The 19,740-nt window shown below is 40.5% G+C and overlaps 1 protein-coding gene across 1 annotated transcript in view; it reads left to right on the top strand.

The window, feature by feature from the left end:
- tmem63a (transmembrane protein 63A) overlaps nt 1-19,740 on the top strand; it is a 78,204-nt gene that overhangs the window by 16,389 nt on the left and 42,075 nt on the right. Inside the window, exons 7-9 of the mRNA XM_084330594.1 lie at nt 4,201-4,252; nt 11,429-11,537; nt 17,565-17,635. Coding sequence (XP_084186720.1) covers nt 4,201-4,252; nt 11,429-11,537; nt 17,565-17,635 — 232 coding nt within the window. The remainder of the gene's footprint in view (nt 1-4,200; nt 4,253-11,428; nt 11,538-17,564; nt 17,636-19,740) is intronic.

The raw sequence follows: 19,740 nt of genomic DNA, 5'->3' as shown, positions 1-19,740 counted from the left end.
AACTTCCCCCTCTAATCGCTGTTTTTTTTTTTTTTTTAAGATTTTAAGATCTCTGTCCAAGATCTGTGTAATAACAACACGTCTTAGAGCTAGTCAGCTACACTTTCGTCACGGAATGAATGACTTTGATGAAGAAACATTTCTCCTCCTAATTTGCGATGTTGCATTCTGGGCATAGCGGCTCCCGGGATGAAACTGTGATCGGTCACGATATTATAATATTACAATATTGGGATTTATTGGGATTTATTACCTTTTATCAACTGCGAATTATGTCCCCAACGTAAAACGTTAACATAAATATATTAGTGCTGTCAATCGATTAAAATATTTAACTCGATTAATCGCATGATTGTCCATAGTTAACTCGCGATTAATCGCAAATTAATCGCATTTTTATTTCTTTTTTGACCTTAAACAGATCTTTTTCAAGTTCCAAGTTTTAATACTCTTATCAACATGCGAGTCAACAAATGCTTGCTTTATGCAGCCATTTAACACAAAAGGATGACCCTCATGCATTGCAAATTTGCATCAAATTCAAAACAGAGTGATGCACAAAATAACTTGAAAGAAAATAATAATTTAAAACAATGAATAAAGAGTGCATGAAATAATAGGGGAAAGAAAACGTTAGGAACTTGTTACATTCACTCACACAAGGGCTGAGTAATCACACCCCCCCCTCTCTCTCTCTCTCACACACACTCTCCCAGCTCTCTTTCCCCTTCCTCATCTCTCTCACCCCCCTCTCTCTCTATATCACACACACACACACACACACACACACACACTTCAGAAACAAACATAGTATCAATGAGAGCATCAATAATACACCTGAGTGAAGTCTAATAAAAAAAAGTAAAAAAAAAATCTTTCTTTTTAAAAGTTAATCGTGAGTTAAAAGAAATAGTGGCGTTAATAGAATCGGGCGATAACGCGTTAACTTTGACAGCCTTAAAATATATATACCGGTATACATCATCTGTTTTATCTAATAAGATAACATTTTCAGTCTGTTCACATGGTTATTGCAGTACAATAAAAAAAATAATATATATATATATATATATAAATTTTTTATATGGATACTGTCACTATATAATAATAATAACTTTATTTGTATAGCACTTTTCATACAGAGGTTGCAGTTCAAAGTGCTTCACAACAGCAAAAAATACAGGCATAAGCGAGCATAAAAAGATCGACAGGTAGAATCACAGTGTTTCACATTAGGATCTAGCATCCCAATAGGCTCTCCGCTTACAGTTTTCAGTAACACAAATAGTAAAAATAGTTTAAAATGATTCAGTTTAAAAATAGTCAAAAAATTATAAAATAGAACGGACATAAAAAATACAGGCATGAGCGAGCATAGCAAGATATGGCAAATCACAGTGTTTCACATTAGGATCTAGCATCCTAATAGGCTCTCTATTCAGTAATACTCCTGTAATTCATGAACAAATAATCAGTGTTTCACATTTGGATCTAGCAAATAATAAGAATAAAATGATTCAGTTTAAAAATAGTCATAAATAATCAGTGTTTCACATTTGGATCTAGCAAATAATAAGAATAGTTTAAAATGATTCAGTTTAAAAATAGTCATCAGTAAGAAGTAAAAAGTGCAATAACCGACACATGAATTTGATAGGCAGTGTAAAAGAGTAGGCAGGGTAAGAATAAATACAAGTTGTGTCAGGATATCCCTGATGTTTCCTCTTGCCACTAGGTGGTAGCAGATATCTATCAGTGAAATGCCTGAGCAAAGAGATAGGTTTTAAGCTGTCTTTTAAAGATGTCTAGCGAGTTGGCTTCCCTGATGTTTTGGGGTAGTTTGTTCCATAGTTTTGGGGCATAGTTGATAAAGGCTGCATTACCGATCCTCTTTTGACTGCTTCTGGGAGCCTCTAGTAGTCCAGCAGCTGATGATCGCAGTGTTCTTGCTGGTGTGTAATTTATTAGAGTGTTGGCGATGTAGCTAGGTCCCTGTCCATTTAGAGCTTTGTATGTAAGGAGAAGGACCTTAAAGTCAATTCTAAATGTTACAGGAAGCCAGTGTAAAGCGGCTAGGACTGGACTAATGTGCTCTCTCCTTTTGGTTCTAGTTAGCAGTCGGGCTGCAGAGTTTTGGATTAGCTGAAGCCTCTCTGTGGTTTTCTTAGGGAGACCTGTGAGAAGTGCATTACAGTAGTCTAACCGGCTAGATATGAATGCATGAATTAGCTTCTCAGCATCGTTCTGATTAATAAATGGTCGTACTTTTGCTATATTTCTGAGATGGAAGAACGATGTTTTCGTCACTTTGCTAATATGAGAATTGAAGTTCAGTTCTGAATCTATGATAACCCCAAGACTAGTGACCTCAGATTTGATCCAAGGGGTTAGTCCCCCCAGGTTCTTTATTAATGTTTCTTTTTTAGTTTTGGAGCCGATAATTAGAATTTCAGTTTTGTTCTCGTTTAGTTTCAGGAAGTTCTTACTCATCCATTTATTTATTGCCAGTAAGCAGTCTGTAATGGAGCTAATCGCTGTATCATTTGGTTCAGCAGATATGTACAGTTGTGTATCATCCGCATAGCTATGGAAATCTACATTATGTTCTCTGATGATATCACCCAGCGGTAACATGTAAAGGGAGAAGAGTAAAGGACCTAAGCAACTCCCTTGTGCAACTCCATAGTTGTTGTCGTATATATCAGACATGTGATCTCCTAGTTTAACATAGAATTTCCTCCATCTGATGTATGTTTTAAACCAGCCCAGCACATGGTCTGAGAAACCGACATGGTTTTCAAGACGATCGATTAGAATATCGTGATCGATTGTATCAAATGCTGCACTGAGATCTAACAGGATAAGGATGGAGATCTTATTCTCGTCAGAGTTTAGTCTGAGGTCACTGATTATTTTGGTGAGGGCAGTTTCAGTGCTATGATATTTTCTGAATCCTGACTGAAATTCTTCTAAGATGTTGTTTTCTTCAAGAAAGGAATTTATTTGAACTGAAACTATCTTTTCAAGTACTTTACTAATGAATGGTAGGTTGGATATTGGACGATAATTTGCCATTTCATTACTATCCAAGTTAGGTTTTTTTAGTAATGGCTTTACAACTGCTGTTTTAAAGGCATCCGGGAAAATACCAGTCCTAAGGGAAGTGTTTATGATATCTAGCACAGGGCTTGAAACACTATTAAATACCCGTTTGAAGAAAGCTGTAGGTATAGGGTCAATGTCTGAGGTGGAGGAGTTACATTCTGAGACAGTTTTGCAGAGTACATCTAATGTGATGCATGTGAAACTTCTCATGGTTACATTGCACGGTTTGCCGCAATCAACTTTATTTCCATCATGAGTAATGCTGGCCCTGATCAAGGTTATTTTGTTGTTAAAGAATAGTGCATAGTGCATATCAATATAATATCGGCACATAGTGGAGAGAGACCAGCGCTGCACCTGGGCACTGCTCTGTAACTGTCACTTGCTGTCATTCCTCTGGAGTTTGGCGGTGGGGATGTGAGATTCGCTGGTTTTCCTCGTGGTGGTGGGGGCACCGGGACCGGGGGGGGGGGATGGCGCGGCCCGCAGGGGTGGCATTCCCGTCGGTGTGAGTGGCGCGCGGGCTGTTTGTGTTTTTCCTTCGGTCACGTGTTTTATCGGGGGGGGGGGGTGTCTTGGATGGGGATTGATGTGTGGGGTGTTTGGGGGGACTGACTGTTCTGGGGGGGGGGGGGGGGGGGGTCACATGCCTTTGAGCGACATTGTACTTATTTTATGCCATTAAGTCTGCATGTTTACATTGCACTACTTTTATTGTCTTTTATACCTATTATGTCTGCAATTTATGCATTGTTTTTTATTCTGTCAATCTGTGTGCTGATTTTATGCCTATGTTCATGTTATACTATATAGATAGTTATTCATATTTATTATTGTTATATTGTAGACATGTGTGCATTGAAATGTCTTTAAAGTCTCGAGTATAAATAAAGGTTGATGATGATAATCAATGAAAAATGCTAATGGTCTGCACACAAGCAGGTGGCAATATGCAAATGCCCAGGCTTAAAGTGGAACGCCCAGGCTTAAAGTGGAACGCCCAGGCTTAAAGTGGAACGCCCAGGCTTAAAGTTGATTTTCCCACGATAAACCTCCCCAGATAATTGAAAAAAACAACTGTTTGTTTCTTTTTAGGCAATGACCCGTACAATTTTGGAAGGACAACTGTCGGTAATCTTCAAAAGGGGTAAGCATGTTCTTATTACACCTATAGGGATCCTTCAGAATTGCTTTTGTGACTCAATTCATTAACTCTTTCACAGCCATGCTTACCGCTCATCTCTACCGCTAGATGGCCTGCTTAAAATAGCCGTTTCCCCGGTGTTTCACGATGTTTGCAGGGCTGTGTGTGTGTTCTGTATTATAGCTGTGGAAACAATGGTGTGGCTCATTTGACAGACACTACTTGTAGTGCAACATGGAAGAAATAGTTTGTTTCTACACACTGTAGTTTATTACATGCTAAACATCGCGCATTTGAGATAATTCAGTCTTTTTTCATAGATTGCGAGATAAAATGCGTTATGTGCAATAAGCCCGAATCGTTCTGGTTGATTCCCTGAAACCCTGAATACTCCCAAATCAAAGGTATATGTACATAGGTCGTTTTAACAAAAAAGAATTATCGTGTTTGCCGCGCATGTTTTACGTCTGGTTAAACACAGAACTGTGATCGTTAGAAAAACACGTTTCAAGTTCGGTAAAATAGCCATAGAATATACCTTACCTTAGCCATAAGGTATTCCAAAAAGAATAATCCCAAGTGATCGCATCGCCATCGCGATTACCAGTGTATATGTCTATATGTAAAATACATTTTCCATTGATGGGGATTTGATTGGCTTTTTTTTTAAATAAAGTGCAGCCGCAGGATTAATAGCGTTAACGTTAGTTCGGCCAGAGAAACACATATACTAATTAAAATAGTTGAACCTGTGAGATTTGTACTTTGTAGGTCTGCATTTTAAATGTAAGGAGTAAAAAGTAAGTTTTTTTTCCTCTGAAATGTAATTGAGTAAAAGTACAACTATACAAACCTAATAATACTCGAGTAAAGTACAAATCCCCAAAAGCAGTACTTAAAGGGGAACTATTTTACTATTTCTTTCACTATTTGGGCACTTTTACACAATTCCTGTGAGTCTATGGAACACCTCTGTAATATATATATTTTTTTTATTCATTGTTTTGTATTTCTAATCAAGTCCTCAAAAACAGCATTTTTCTACCTCAAGATCTCGAGCTGTTTTGAGCCTGGGCTCCTAAACCACTGCGCGTTCTGGTTCGCCTGAACATTAACATGCAGCGGTGTCTTTATGACATCACATATAGGGCACATTTTCAAATGACTCAGTTCAGTGAGGGTGAATATTGTGAGAGGAGAATTGGAAGAATGCGCCAATATGAGAATTTTGAGACATAGATCATATTAATATAAGTTCACATAGCTAGGAAACAATGCTAAACACTCAAAAAGGCCATTTATAAGATAGTTCCCCTTTAAGTATTGTAACGAAGTACAATTACTCAAGTACTTTACACCCCTGTAATAAATAAATAAATAGTCTATCATGTTTTAATGATAATATATACAGTTCATGACCAACAGTAAGACTGTTATTCGTGGTTCAGGCTAGGCCCCTGTGAAGGCACATCTTAACATTGTAGCATACAATGACGTTCTAGACTGTGCTTCCAACCGCGTGGCAACAGTTTGGGGGGAAGGCCCTTTAGATTAGATTAGATTAATGATGTATTAATGTCATTATACAGCACAAGTACAGTACAACGAAAATAAGTTTGACATCCAACCAGAGTGTAATTATGTAGCCATAAAGTGCAACAGTAATATACTGTACAATGTACAGGTGATTAAACTGGGTATACAATATATTACTACTACTCTTACTTCTTCTTTACTACTGAGTAATAGTGCTAATCAGATGTAGGTACAGAGTTGTAGTATTAATATGTACAGTGATACAGGTATAAAGACACTATGGTAGTAAGCCATACTAGCCAGCAGCATAACTAGTAGGTAAGGGATATTGTCACATACAAAGGTCTATAAATAATATAAATGTACCTGAACCGGGTTGTTGTGAAGCCAACCCGTTCAGCGAGTGCTTTTAGCACAGGGCCCTATTCCCCGTACCTGGTTCAACTAAGTCGATCAAAAGTCCCATTATCCAGATTCAATTAACCCGATGTTTGAATCCGGGATTTTCCTGTTCCTCGAACGCTGATTCAGTCTCGTTCATTCGAACCAGACTTGAGACTCAGGATAATTGCGCGCGGCCGCCTCAGCTGAAAAGACAGCAGGTGTCGATCGCAGAAATCCTGATTTTCTAACGGCATTGATTGATTGATTGATTTAAAACTTTATTAACAGATTGCAGAATGGGTACAATGCAGTACGGCTCAATAGCCTCGCCGACAAGTTAAATGCATAATCTATAGGCAAATTTTAAGTCCCTCATTACCCCAATCAATCAGATTATATTTCTTTAAACGTGCCTGCTGGCAGTAGGCTTATGGAATGAATAATCAAATGAGATCTTGCTAGCGAAAATAATTAGTTCAACTCTTTCAGAATAAGGATAAAGACAAGCCCAAATAGTATATCTAATTGATACGAATTATATTATGAGGATATCTGTACTGTATGTGCTTAGGTATTATGTACTATATAAATACATGGTTTCCAAAGAGAGGCTTGGAGGGAGGCTTGCAGTTACATTATTAATCAGGTTTTAATCTGTTTCGGACCTAATCCATACATGCATTGAATTGATTACCCTTTGGTTTATACCAGTGACACCTCATGTTCATCATCAGATAACGGTGCTTGAAAAGATAAATGCATTTTCTCAAATTCATTCATCAAAAACGTCAAAGGCTCATTCAATTTATCAAGTCACGTCACGTCATCAAATCCATCAAACAGCGCATCTCCTCATATATTTTAATCCCAGTTACAATATCACAATAACGTGTGACACTGTCACAGTGACAGTGATACAATTAAATACTCCACAGATTCAGATTCCTCATAATTCATATCCACAATCCGCGCATAGACGCTTCATATTGCTTGAATGAAACGCATCTGGGTGCTCCGTTAAGCAAATACACAGCGAAGAATATTAAACTAATCAGAGCCAAACACCCGATTTCATTCATTAAAAATATCCCAGCGGGATTCACATTAGCAATGATCCGTTTAGTCCGTTATTAAAATAACTGTGTGTCGCGAGCGCCGTATCCGTATCAATATGACGTGCATTATATAGGACAAAGTAAATTCATAGGCTGAATATGATTTATTATCAGCATTTTAGGTAGACCTATTATTTTACATTTCAAACGAAGCACAAAAACATAATTCAGAATGGCATTATGGGATCTAGACTGTGAAAATTATTTCAGGAAGCGAGCTGGGATTTCTTTGTGAGGGTGTGGCCATGCAGGTTATCCAGCTAACTGAACTAAACCCTGCTCTGGAGCAGGTTCAAACATTCTGATCTGTTACCATGGCGATTTAGACAATCCGACGTCAGGGAATGGAAATGTCTGGCTTAAGTCAAGCTATGCTGAAAATTATCCGGCTAACTCAGTTAGCCAGGTACGGGGAATAGGGCCCAGGTCCCAGTAGGAGGAAATAATAAAGCGTTTTCAAAAGTAAATGATATTTATTAACATAAAGGGGAATGAAACCCGTAAACACACAAACAACAGGGATAAGGTAAACGAGAACAAACAGGGATATACAAGGAGACAAACTACACTAGGCAAAAGGGGTTAACACTAAACAAACACAAGCTATCAAGTGTCACAGGACACAATCCAAAAACCCACATGGTTGGGAAACTGGGAAACCACCCAGCACAAACAAACACAATAAAGCTATTAAAATAAACACAGTGCCACAAGACACAAACAACCTTACCTGGTGGAAACACCAGGAAGGAAACAATGAAGCTACTAAGTAGCAGTGTGAACAAGATGAACACACAGTCCCACACAACAATGGAAAAACAAACGATCCATCCAACTGGATGGCAAAAGGCCCTGAGTGTGTGTAGGATCTCAGGTTTTATCCACCCGCCCCTTAACACAATGGCCGCCAACAACGAGTTAGATTTTTCTTATTTGTTTGTTCTACCGGGCAGTCCGGTAGAGAGAGAGAGGAAGAACGGGAGACAGAGCGGGGGGGAGACATTCGGCAAAGGACGCCAGGTCCGGGGACGCAGCGCAATACATGGTGTGCTACTAGAGCGCCCCATGATTACTATTTCCTGGTTCAGCATAACATTGCCCCCTGTGCACAAAGCAAAGTTCAATACAGAAATGGGTCGACATCAGTGTGGAAGAACTGGCCCGCACAGAGTTCTGACCTCAACCCGGCCAAACACTTTTCGGATGAATTTGGAACGCCATCGCAGTCTGCCTGCCAATCAGGCCTCATCCCCCCACACCACCCTCACATCACCTCACATCACCTCACTAATGCTCTTGTGGCTGAATGGGAGAAAATCCCTGCAGCAATGTTCCAGCATCTAGTTGAAAGCCTCCACAGATGATCGATGGGGGGGGGGGGGGGGGTGTAACATATCAGTGCCATGAGTTTGGAATTTGGAGATTTTCATAGACCACCGCAACACTTCCGGTATTCTGAAATCATGGCAGTGAGAAGCGGGGGGGGGGGAGAAAATCAATGAATGTGGATGAGAGCCTTGACATTAACACACCCACAGCCGTAGCTACAACCACTTAATGTCAAGGCTCTCATCCACATTCATTAATTTTCTCCCCCCGCTCTCTCTCCTCCATGAGCTCCATGAGTAACGCGGAAGTGCAGTGTTCTATTGATTGATTATTTTATTTTCGTGTCATGCACACAAAGTGCCCAACCCTCGTGAACATACTGTTGCAATGTTCCATTATTATTATTACATTACATTTTATTATCTAAATACGGCTTACATAAATACAGATTACAGCCCGGTTTTAAAGTGTTCCGTCTTCTCTCCTAAGCTTGAGAAATAAAATCGGCTACAAAAGAAGTTCCCTTCCTGAAGCACAACTCAAGTGGTTCATAATTCATCCAGTTCAAGAAAATCAACATACTAAAAAGTGCTTCCCTTACATCCTCGTAAACAGGACCGTAGTGGATGAGTAGGTGTCCGTCCACACAGACTCTTGACCATATAGTCTAAATGCTTTAATTCTTTTTTTCTTAAAGGAACACGCCAACTCTTTGGGAAATTGGCTTATTTGCCATCTATTCTGGAGTTAGACAAGCAGATTACATACCGGTATCCTTTTCTTCTCTGTGCATGCATTAGGGTTAGGGAACAGCCACACCGTTAGCCTAGCTTAGCGTCATTCACTGGAAGTAGGTGTGCCAGTGTAGCCTAGTTCCCAACAGTCACGAAATACACTCCAAATACAACTCCAAAACTTTTCTGTAAACATGTTGTGACCTGTGTATCTAGTTGTATTTGGAGTGTATTTCGTGACTGTTGGGAACTAGGCTAAAAGGAAAGCCTGTGACACTGGACCAGGTTCAATATGTTTTTCACCCAGGGTCGGTTCGCGGAGGACAGACGCTCTTTTTCAGCGACGCCCTTCTTCTCATATAACACAGTTGGTTACAGACATTCAGGTCCAGTAGCTGCCCGGTGCTTTTAGCTGCTAAGCAGGATGAGGTTATTAAGTGCTTTGCTGAAAGACACTCCAGTGGCGGGTCTTGAGCAAACAAACAAAAAGCGTTATTAACTTCCCCCGCCCTGATTTCTCCTGGTCCTCTAGTCCACCACTGCCCACAGTTCATTAATATCATATCAGTAATGAGAATGCAGAAGGTGCAGACATAAATGTACAATAATCATTAGCATTATAGCATTAAAAGCATTAAATTAATTAATAGCATTAAAAGGCTATGGTGAAGATGTACTTTTTTTTTGCTTACTTTACATTTTTTTTAAAGAAGTAAAATACTTGACAAAGAAGTAAAAATGTGTAGTTCGATACATAAATGTATGGAATTATTCAAATATAAGGTGATTCGTAAATATAAACCCTTATTATTATTCTAATTATATTTTATTATAACATAACTGTATTAAAATTGTTACACAAAAATATATATAAAAAACAAATAAATATGTGTATACGCTTTGTATATAAAACTATGAAACTTTTGTAACCTTTTTGTTTTTGCAAAATTATGTACTGAATTGTGTTTTTTTGTAAATAATGTAATGTAAAAAAGGATAGGAAATTATAAGCCTCAGCTTCAGCCTACACCTTTTCGGTAATTTCTTTCTTTTATATATTTTCTACTACTGTACATTGCTTTGTAAAAGAAGACCGAAATAAAATAAAATAAAATAAAATCATTCATTCATTCATTCAAATATCTAATGAGCTTTTTAATTGAACCCTTTCACTGCCACACTACCAAACGGTTAACCCTTTTACTGCCAACACAACAGCAGGTTAACCCTTTCACTGCCACACTACAGAAGGTTAACCCTTTACTATCGTCGGTAGTGTGATAGTAAAGGGTTAACCTTCTGTAGTGTTGCAATGAAAGGGTTAATTAGCATAGCAGCATTTTCTTTCTTTCTTTCTGTTATTATGAAGAGATGTGATTGTTTGGTTTGTGTTTTGTAGAAACAACCTGCTGTGGCTGCACTACCTGATCCTGACTGTAGTGGTGCTGTTTGTGTTTGTAGAAACAACCTGCTGTGGCTGCACTACCTGATCCTGACTGTAGTGGTGCTGTTTGTGTTTGTAGAAACAACCTGCTGTGGCTGCACTACCTGATCCTGACTGTAGTGGTGCTGTTTGTGTTTGTAGAAACAACCTGCTGTGGCTGCACTACCTGATCCTGACTGTAGTGGTGCTGTTTGTGTTTGTAGAAACAACCTGCTGTGGCTGCACTACCTGATCCTGACTGTAGTGGTGCTGTTTGTGTTTGTAGAAACAACCTGCTGTGGCTGCACTACCTGATCCTGACTGTAGTGGTGCTGTTTGTGTTTGTAGAAACAACCTCCTGTGGCTGCACTACCTGATCCTGACTGTAGTGGTGCTGTTTGTGTTTGTAGAAACAACCTGCTGTGGCTGCACTACCTGATCCTGACTGTAGTGGTGCTGTTTGTGTTTGTAGAAACAACCTGCTGTGGCTGCACTACCTGATCCTGACTGTAGTGGTGCTGTTTGTGTTTGTAGAAACAACCTGCTGTGGCTGCACTACCTGATCCTGACTGTAGTGGTGCTGTTTGTGTTTGTAGAAACAACCTGCTCTGGCTGCACTACCTGATCCTGACTGTAGTGGTGCTGTTTGTGTTTGTAGAAACAACCTGCTCTGGCTGCACACTGTGTTCGCCGTCCTCTACCTGATCTTGACCGTCGTGATCCTGAGACGCCACACCTCCCAGATGAAGGGCATGCGCAGTGACACGGTCAGTCTGACGCACACACACACACACACACAGACACACACACGCACACAGACACACACACACGCACACAGACACAGACATACACACACACAGACACAGACATACACAGACACACACACGCACACGCACACAGACACACACACACACAGACACACAGACACACACACGCACACAGACACACACACACGCACACAGACACACACGCACACAGACACACACGCACACAGACACACACACGCACACAGACACACACACGCACACAGACACAGACATACACAGACACACACGCACAGACACACACGCACACAGATACACACACAGACACACACGCACACAGATACACACACAGACACACACGCACACACACACACACACAGATGCACACAGACGCACACAGATGCACACACACGCACACAGATGCACACAGACGCACACAGACGCACACAGATGCACACAGACGCACACAGACGCACACGCACACACACACAGACAAACACACGCGCACACAGACACTCACACACAGACACACACACACATGCACACAGACACACGCGCACACAGACCAGGGTTCGCACAAGGTCCTTGAAGTGATTTAAAAAAAAATAAAGTCGAGGCCTGGAGTTCCTTGAAAACAGCAAAAAAAAATTAACAATTCAAATCAACCATTCGCATTGAAAGTTTTGTTCATCCATGATAAAAAAGTTCTGAATCAAGGAATTAAATGTTTTTATTTAAAGTGTAACTAATTGTCGGATTTATTAAAAAAATAAAATTATGTAATAGTGCTTAGAAAAGTACTTAAAAGTCCTTGAATTTGATTTCGCAATGTCTGTGGTAACCCTGACACACACACATGCACACAGACACACGCACACACTTGCATCCATGCACACACGGTTCAGTTCAGGGCCCTATTCCCCGTACCTGGTTCAACTAAGTCAATCAAAAGTCCCATTATCCAGATTCAATTAACCCGATGTTTGAATCCAGGCTTTCCCTGTTCCTCGAAGGTGGATTCAGTCTCGTTAATTCGAACCAGACTTGATACTCAGGATAATTGCACGCGGCCGCCTCACCTGAAAAGACAGCAGGTGTAGATAGCAGACATCCTGATTTTCCAACGGCATTGATTGATTGATTGATTTACAACTTTATTAACAAGATTGCAGAATGGGTACAATACAGTATGGCTCAATAGCCTCGCCGAGAAGTTAAATGCATAATCTATAGGCTCATTTTAAGTCCCTCATTACCCCAATCAATCAGATTATATTTCTTTAAATGTGCCTGCTGGCAGTAGGCTTAATGGAATGAATAATCAAATGAGATCTTGCTAGCGAAAATAATTAGTTCAACTCTTTCAGAATAAGGATAAAAACAAGCCCAAATAGTATATCTAATTGATACGTATTATATTATGAGGATATCTGTACTGTATGTGCTTAGGTATTATGTACTACCGGTATATAAATACATGGTTCCCAAAGAGAGGCTTGGAGGGAGGCTTGCAGTTACACTATTAATCAGGTTTTAATCTGTTTTGGACATCATCCATACATGCATTGAATTGATTAACCTTTGGTTTATACCAGTGACACCTCATGTTCATCATCAGATAACAGTGCTTGAAAAGATAAATGCATTTTCTCAAATTCATTCATCAAAAATGTCAAAGGCTCATTCAATTTATCAAGTCACGTCACGTCATCAAATCCATCAAACAGCGCATCTCCTCATATATTTTAAACCCAGTTACAATATCACAATAAAGCGTGACTGTCACAGTGACAGTGATACAATTAAACAATCCACAGATTCAGATTCCTCATAATTCATATCCACAATCCACGCATAGACGCTTCAATGTATGCTTGAAATACACAGCGAAGAATATTAAACTAATCAGAGCCAAACGCCATTCATTAAAAATATCCCCACGGGATTCACATTTGCAATGCGCCGTTATTAAAATAACCACATGCAGTGTATCGCGACTCTGAGCGCCGTATCCGTATAAATATGATGTGCATTATTTAGGACAAAGTAAATCTATAGGCTGAATGTGATTTATTATCAGCATCTTAGGTATATTATTTTACATCATATATATATATATATATTTACATTCAAAAGCCCCCTCTAGAAGAACGAAGCACAAAAACATAATTCAGAATGGTATAATGGGATCTAGACTGTGAGAATTATTTCAGGAAGCAAGCTGCATTTCTTTGCGAGGGTGTGGGCATGCAGGTTATCCAGCTAACTGAACTAAACTCTGCCCTCGACCAGGTTCAAACTTTCTGATCTGTTGCCATAGCGACTTAGACAATCCGACGTCAGGGAACAGAAATGTCTGGCTTAAGTCAAGCTATGCTGAAAATTATCCGGCTAACTCAGTTAGCCAGGTACGAGGAACAGGGCCCAGTACTTTATCACGACAACATCTAGACGTTTTCATGGGAATCCTCACATTTTGGCCTCTAGCTGCAAAGCTGTAACTTTCACCACAAAGGTTGTTTTATAAACCTGTCCCTTACCTTAACCCTTTCACTACCACACTACAGAAGGTTAACCTTTCACTACCACACTACAGAAGGTTAAACGTCTCTTCTATAGTGTGGTAGTGAAAGGGTTAACCTTCTGTAGTGTGGTAGTGAATGGGTGAACCCTTTGTCGTGTGGCAGTGGAAAGGTTAACCTTATGTATTGTCGCAGTGAAAGGGTTAACCATTTGGTAGTGTGGCAGTAAAGTCCAGGTAAAGTTCACTGGAGTTTGTCACATCACATGAAAAATTTTGTTATTAACCATCCAGCCGAATCTTAATGAATACAAACTTTAATAACTATTCAAAAAAAAACAGTTAAAAAACTGGGCTCATCTGGCTGCTCAGAGCATTTCTCAGGATTGTTGGGGGGTCAGATCATCAGGGGTCAGATCATCAGGGGTCAGATCATCAGGGGTCAGGCCAGGGTCAGATCATGTTGTTGGGGGGTCAGATCATGCTTATTGACGGCTCCCTTTCAACTAAAACATTTTGTTATAAAGTACCAAATCAATAAATAAATTATTTATTTATTTATTAACAAAAGTTATGACTGTACCAAAGTGCTTCACAGATAAAACATAGAGCAAAGAAGAAAATACAGATACAAAGCATATACTGAATATAAAAGTGCAAAAAGTACAAATACAAATAAGTGCAGGGGTTCAGATAAAAACAAAATAAGAATAAAGAAAAGTATAATACAAACGAGGCATAAAAGGACTAAAAGTAACGACCTAGGAGGCGGGCCCAGCTCTGGTCAAAGGCCAGGGAGAATAGATAAGTCTTAAGCTGGGACTTAAAGACCTCCAGGGTCTGGGCTGACCTGATGTGGAAGGGGAGGCTGTTCCACAGTTTAGGGGCGGCTATGGAGAAAGCTCTGTCCCCTTTGGTTTTTATTAGCCTAGACCTGGGCACATGTAGCAGCAGTTGGTCGGCTGACCTTACGGCTCTGGATGGGGTGATCAAATGGACCTACTTGGTTTTGAAAGCTTAACTAATTGACTTACTAGCAAACTGGCTTATACCACCCAATATGTGTTTTTATTTATCTATATCTCCCGGAGCATGGCGCTAATTGTTTTTAGCATTTTCTATTCACATTGAGACATGATTTCAGGTTTGCCCAATCAGTTCCTAGTTCCTTTGGAGGGGGATATTTTGCATAGAAAACATGGCAATAATTGATGAAGATACAGTACTTTCAAATGTCAATATCAATATCCAGACTGTGGGATCTGGAGACACTACTTTACTATCCCAGACGAGAAAGCTGGCTTGCAGTCGGGAGTTGAGCTATAAATACCATAGGCATACAATATACAGCACACAAAACAAACGACAAACCTTGAGCTCATCACTAAGGTTATGTCCAAATGATGCAGGTTTATTACATAGGTAACAAAGGACTTGAACTCAAACTCTGTCTCAGGCCATGGTTACACTGGGGTAAAACAGCAACGTTGTATTTTCGAATGATTACGTTTGCATGTCCAAGTTAAAAAGAAACGCCGTTTTGGCAGGAAAACACGTTTTCCTAGTGGCAACGCTGAAAGGGTGTTTTCGTTTTGGAAACTTGCCGAAACTCGCCGACAATGGTGCCATGTAATTTGCGCAAGCCGGATACGGAGCCGTTCTTGCCCAACGCACATGCGCAGTAGTAAACACCGACGCCAAATTCTCCCCTGGCTGGATCTATACAGGATATCAGCTGCATCCTCCTCAGATTGCCTGTAGCTGCGGCTAAACTAAGATCATGTGTTGTCAAGTTATTGTTATAAGGAACCCAGTACTCCAAACTACAACAGTCTGCATTCCCTTAACAATTGTTTGTATTGAGCCGTATTGTATTGTACCCATTCTGCAATCTGTTAAATAACGTTTACATCCATTCATTCTGCTAGCATTAACGTTACTACGCTGCTAGCCACAATGCTATACTGTTATAATGGCATATCCCAATCACGTTAGCACGTAAGCTAACAAAATCTGTGATATTTTTGTGAGACTAAACTCCGCTCTTGGTGGTAAATTGTGTTGATGTTAGTTTTGTTTCATCAACAAATCATCAACAAATGAGGCAGAACACACAGTGAATGTATCCGTTTTTGTTTATTGCACTTGCAATTTCTTGCTGAAAAATAAATGCTATGTTGCTAAATGGCTCATGCGAGGTATAAAGATGGTGGCTTTCTGAGATTTTGAGCAGGATGTTGAGTGACTCGTTCAACCTTTCTGATTGGTTGAAAATGGCCTTCATGTTTGAACTACATTGCCACCTACTGCTTTGGCATTGTACTACATGTATATAGTAGACGTGACAAAACGACGTCTAAGGGCCCGCGTCCACCAATCTCACAAAAACACTGATAGTGAGCCGGCAGTGCTGGCATGAAGCGCATCTTGTAGATGACAGAAAGAAATCTACAGCCATCCTTTTATCGTTTTTTCTTGCCGCGGTTTTGCACATATTATAGCATATTTTAATAACTTTATTGTATATTAATTATATATATAGTTATTGCCTGACACCACAGTTCGCCCTTTGCTTTTTATTAGCTTTTTAGTAGTGTATTCGTTATTATTATTAGTGTATTTGTGTTTTGTCGCGAATCTCAATGGCCCGTCTACTGTGGGAGACAGCCAAGACAGGCAGGCAGCTCCGGTGTCAGGTTACAAACAGAGTGGTAGATATGAATGGCTGTGATTGGTTGTCTGAAAATGAGCTCAGCGCATCGCTCTGAAAGTTCAGAAAGTTTCAACTTTCGGCCGCACAAAAAAGCTGAAAAAAGAAGCCGACTGCAGCGCATTTCCTATAGGCGGCGCATGCGGCCGCATACGCCCTCTCCCCATTGGGATACATTGAAAAAAGACGCGTGCGGTCATAAATATGAGGCAGGTGGATCTGCGCCCTAACTTAACTCTAACTTGCCTGCCAATACGCAGCGTTCTGAAAAGCTAGATGAAACTAAATGAAATGGCTTTAATGTAACCGCAGCCTCAGAATCTCTCTCTCTCACTCTCACTCTCACTCTCACACTCACACTCACACTCACACAAGCATCCTGTACTACCCATATTTTCTATCGATATAAAAACTCCCTCCCCTAACTAACGCTGTCTGTTATATAGTGTATGTAATATTTTCTCCCACCCACCCCCTCATAATGTACAGTCTACTCACCATCATATGTATATATTTTCTGTTAGGATCTCTGGGTAACAGTACTGTATATTTGCATATCGTATATGTCACAAATGTAACAGTACTATATACCTGCTGTATGTCGTGTATGTCATAAATGTCACTATGAATTGAAAATGGGGGACCCTGATGTAAACGAGACAAACGTCTTTCTCTGTTCTGCATCTCCTTAACAATTGTGTGTATTAAGCCGTACTGTATTGTACCCATTCTGCAATCTGTTAAATAAAGTGTTCATTCATTCATTCATTCATTCATTCATTCACTCTCCCCTGTGTAGACCAGAAACACCCTGTTTGTGACTGCAGTTCCTAAGCAGGCCACAGAGGAGTCTGTCAAGACCCATTTTGTGTGAGTACCCGAGAGCGTTGTTGTTGTCCTACCATTTCATTACGGATGCACCGATATCCCTCTGATACCAGGCTGCAATAGGATATCGCTATCATTCCCCAGTACTGATACCAGGAAGCGTATGACATGCCAAAGCAGTGCCTTGATTTCCTGCATGTACCGTATATATGGAAGCATGTTAGATCTCTCTAATGGAGTAACATTTCTCTCGATCACTTTTTATCCAATGACCCCCAAACTGTGATGACATTGGATTACAAGAAGCAGGTGACATTGACATTAATGTACGCTCTCTGCAGCTAAAGTTGAACGTTTTTTCAACTGAGTGCCTGAAAAAGCGCTGTTTCAAAAGCGAGACCTGTAGTTTTGGAGGAGATGTGCGCCTGATGCAATAAAACCATTGAAAACAATAGTTAACCCTTTCACTACCACACTACATAAGGTTAACCCTTTCACTACCACACTACATAATGTTAACCCGTTCGCTACCACACTACAGAACCGTCTGTAGTGGGGTAGTGAAAGGGTTAACCTTCTGTAGTGTGCGTTGTGAAAGGGTTAACCCTTTGTCGTGTGGCAGTGAACAGGTTAAAGGGGAACTCCAACATTTTGGGAAATTAGCTTATTTAACATTTCCCTGGAGTTAGACAAGAAGATACATACCTTTTTTGTCTCTGTGCGTGCATTTTAGCTTTGGGAATAGACGCTCCGTTAGCATAGCTTAGCTTCATCACTGGAAGTGAGTAGGGGCCGGAGCCTTACAGTGCCTTACAGTGTATTGCAAGGTCTGACATTGACCAAACTTGATATGCATGACCTTGGTGGGCTCTAGGTCAACTCCTGAAAAGGGGGTCAATGTCAGACCTTGCAATCAAAAGTTAGGGGGCACACTGAAATTATGGCAAGGGTTATTAGCCCCCTAACTTTTGATTGCAAAGTCTGACATTGACCCCCTTTTCAGGAGTTGACCTAGAGCCCACCAAGGTCATGCATATCAAGTTTGGTCAATGTCAGACCTTGCAATACACTGTAAGGCACTGTAAGGCTCCGGCCCCTACTCACTTCCAGTGATGAAGCTAAGCTATGCTAACGGAGCGTCTATTCCCAAAGCTAAAATGCACGCACAGAGACAAAAAAGGTATGCATCTTCTTGTCTAACTCCAGGGAAGATGTTAAATAAGCTAATTTCCCAAAATGTTGGAGTTTTCCTTTAATATTGTCGCCGTGAAAGGCATAACATAACATAATCACAGCCTTAAGTCGGTAAAATGTACCAATCAGATCGGCACTCTGTATCGTCCGACGCTGAACGCTCAGGATCTGTATCGTCAGTAAACAAGTGGTACCCTGGATTTCCAACGCACAGCTTTTAACCGTTAAAACCAGGGGAACACTTATTCCTGACCTCCTCCGAACACGGTCCAGCAGCCTATACAGAATGATTAATGAAAAAAAATCACTTTAAATGATTTCCCCTCCCTCTATTTGAATTGATTGATAATTGGAGGGGCTTTTAGACTTCTAAATTATGATAACATATTATTTACATATATTTTTCGTGACACAACCCCAAAATCATCCCGTGACCCCGCAGGGGGGGGGGTCGGTCCCCAAGGGTCCAAAGGAAAAGATTTAGATCCTCATATCTACTACCTCCGGTCAATGGTCTCTAACTACACACCCTCAAGACCCCTACGCTCTGCATCTTCTGGCCGCCTCAGACCCACTCCTATCCAAGCTCCGGGAGGGTCATCAAGGAGAACCTGCCTTTTCTCAGTCCTTGCCCCACAATGGTGGAACGAACTGCTGCCCATCTTCAATCATTATCTGAAATTATTACCTGCTTAAGACTCATCTTTTCTCTCTCTCCTTCAACCTACCTTGATCTCACCTGGTCGGGGACTGACCTTTAGATTAATCTGTGTAGTTTAGTTATGGTACAGGGTACTACATGGTACCACTGGGTAGTTTACTATAGGGTAGTTTAGTTAGGGTACAGGGTACTACATGGTACCACAGAGTACTACTTGGTACTGCATGGCATTACAGGGTACTACATGGCTTACACAGCTCTACATGGCACTACAGGGTACTACATGGCACCA

The sequence above is a fragment of the Notolepis coatsorum genome, assembly GCF_963971535.1.
Source record: "Notolepis coatsorum genome assembly, chromosome: 15".
Classification (NCBI taxonomy): Eukaryota; Metazoa; Chordata; class Actinopteri; order Aulopiformes; family Paralepididae; genus Notolepis; species Notolepis coatsorum.
Note: the sequence above shows the minus strand (reverse complement) of the source record. Positions and strands in the feature narration are given on the sequence as shown.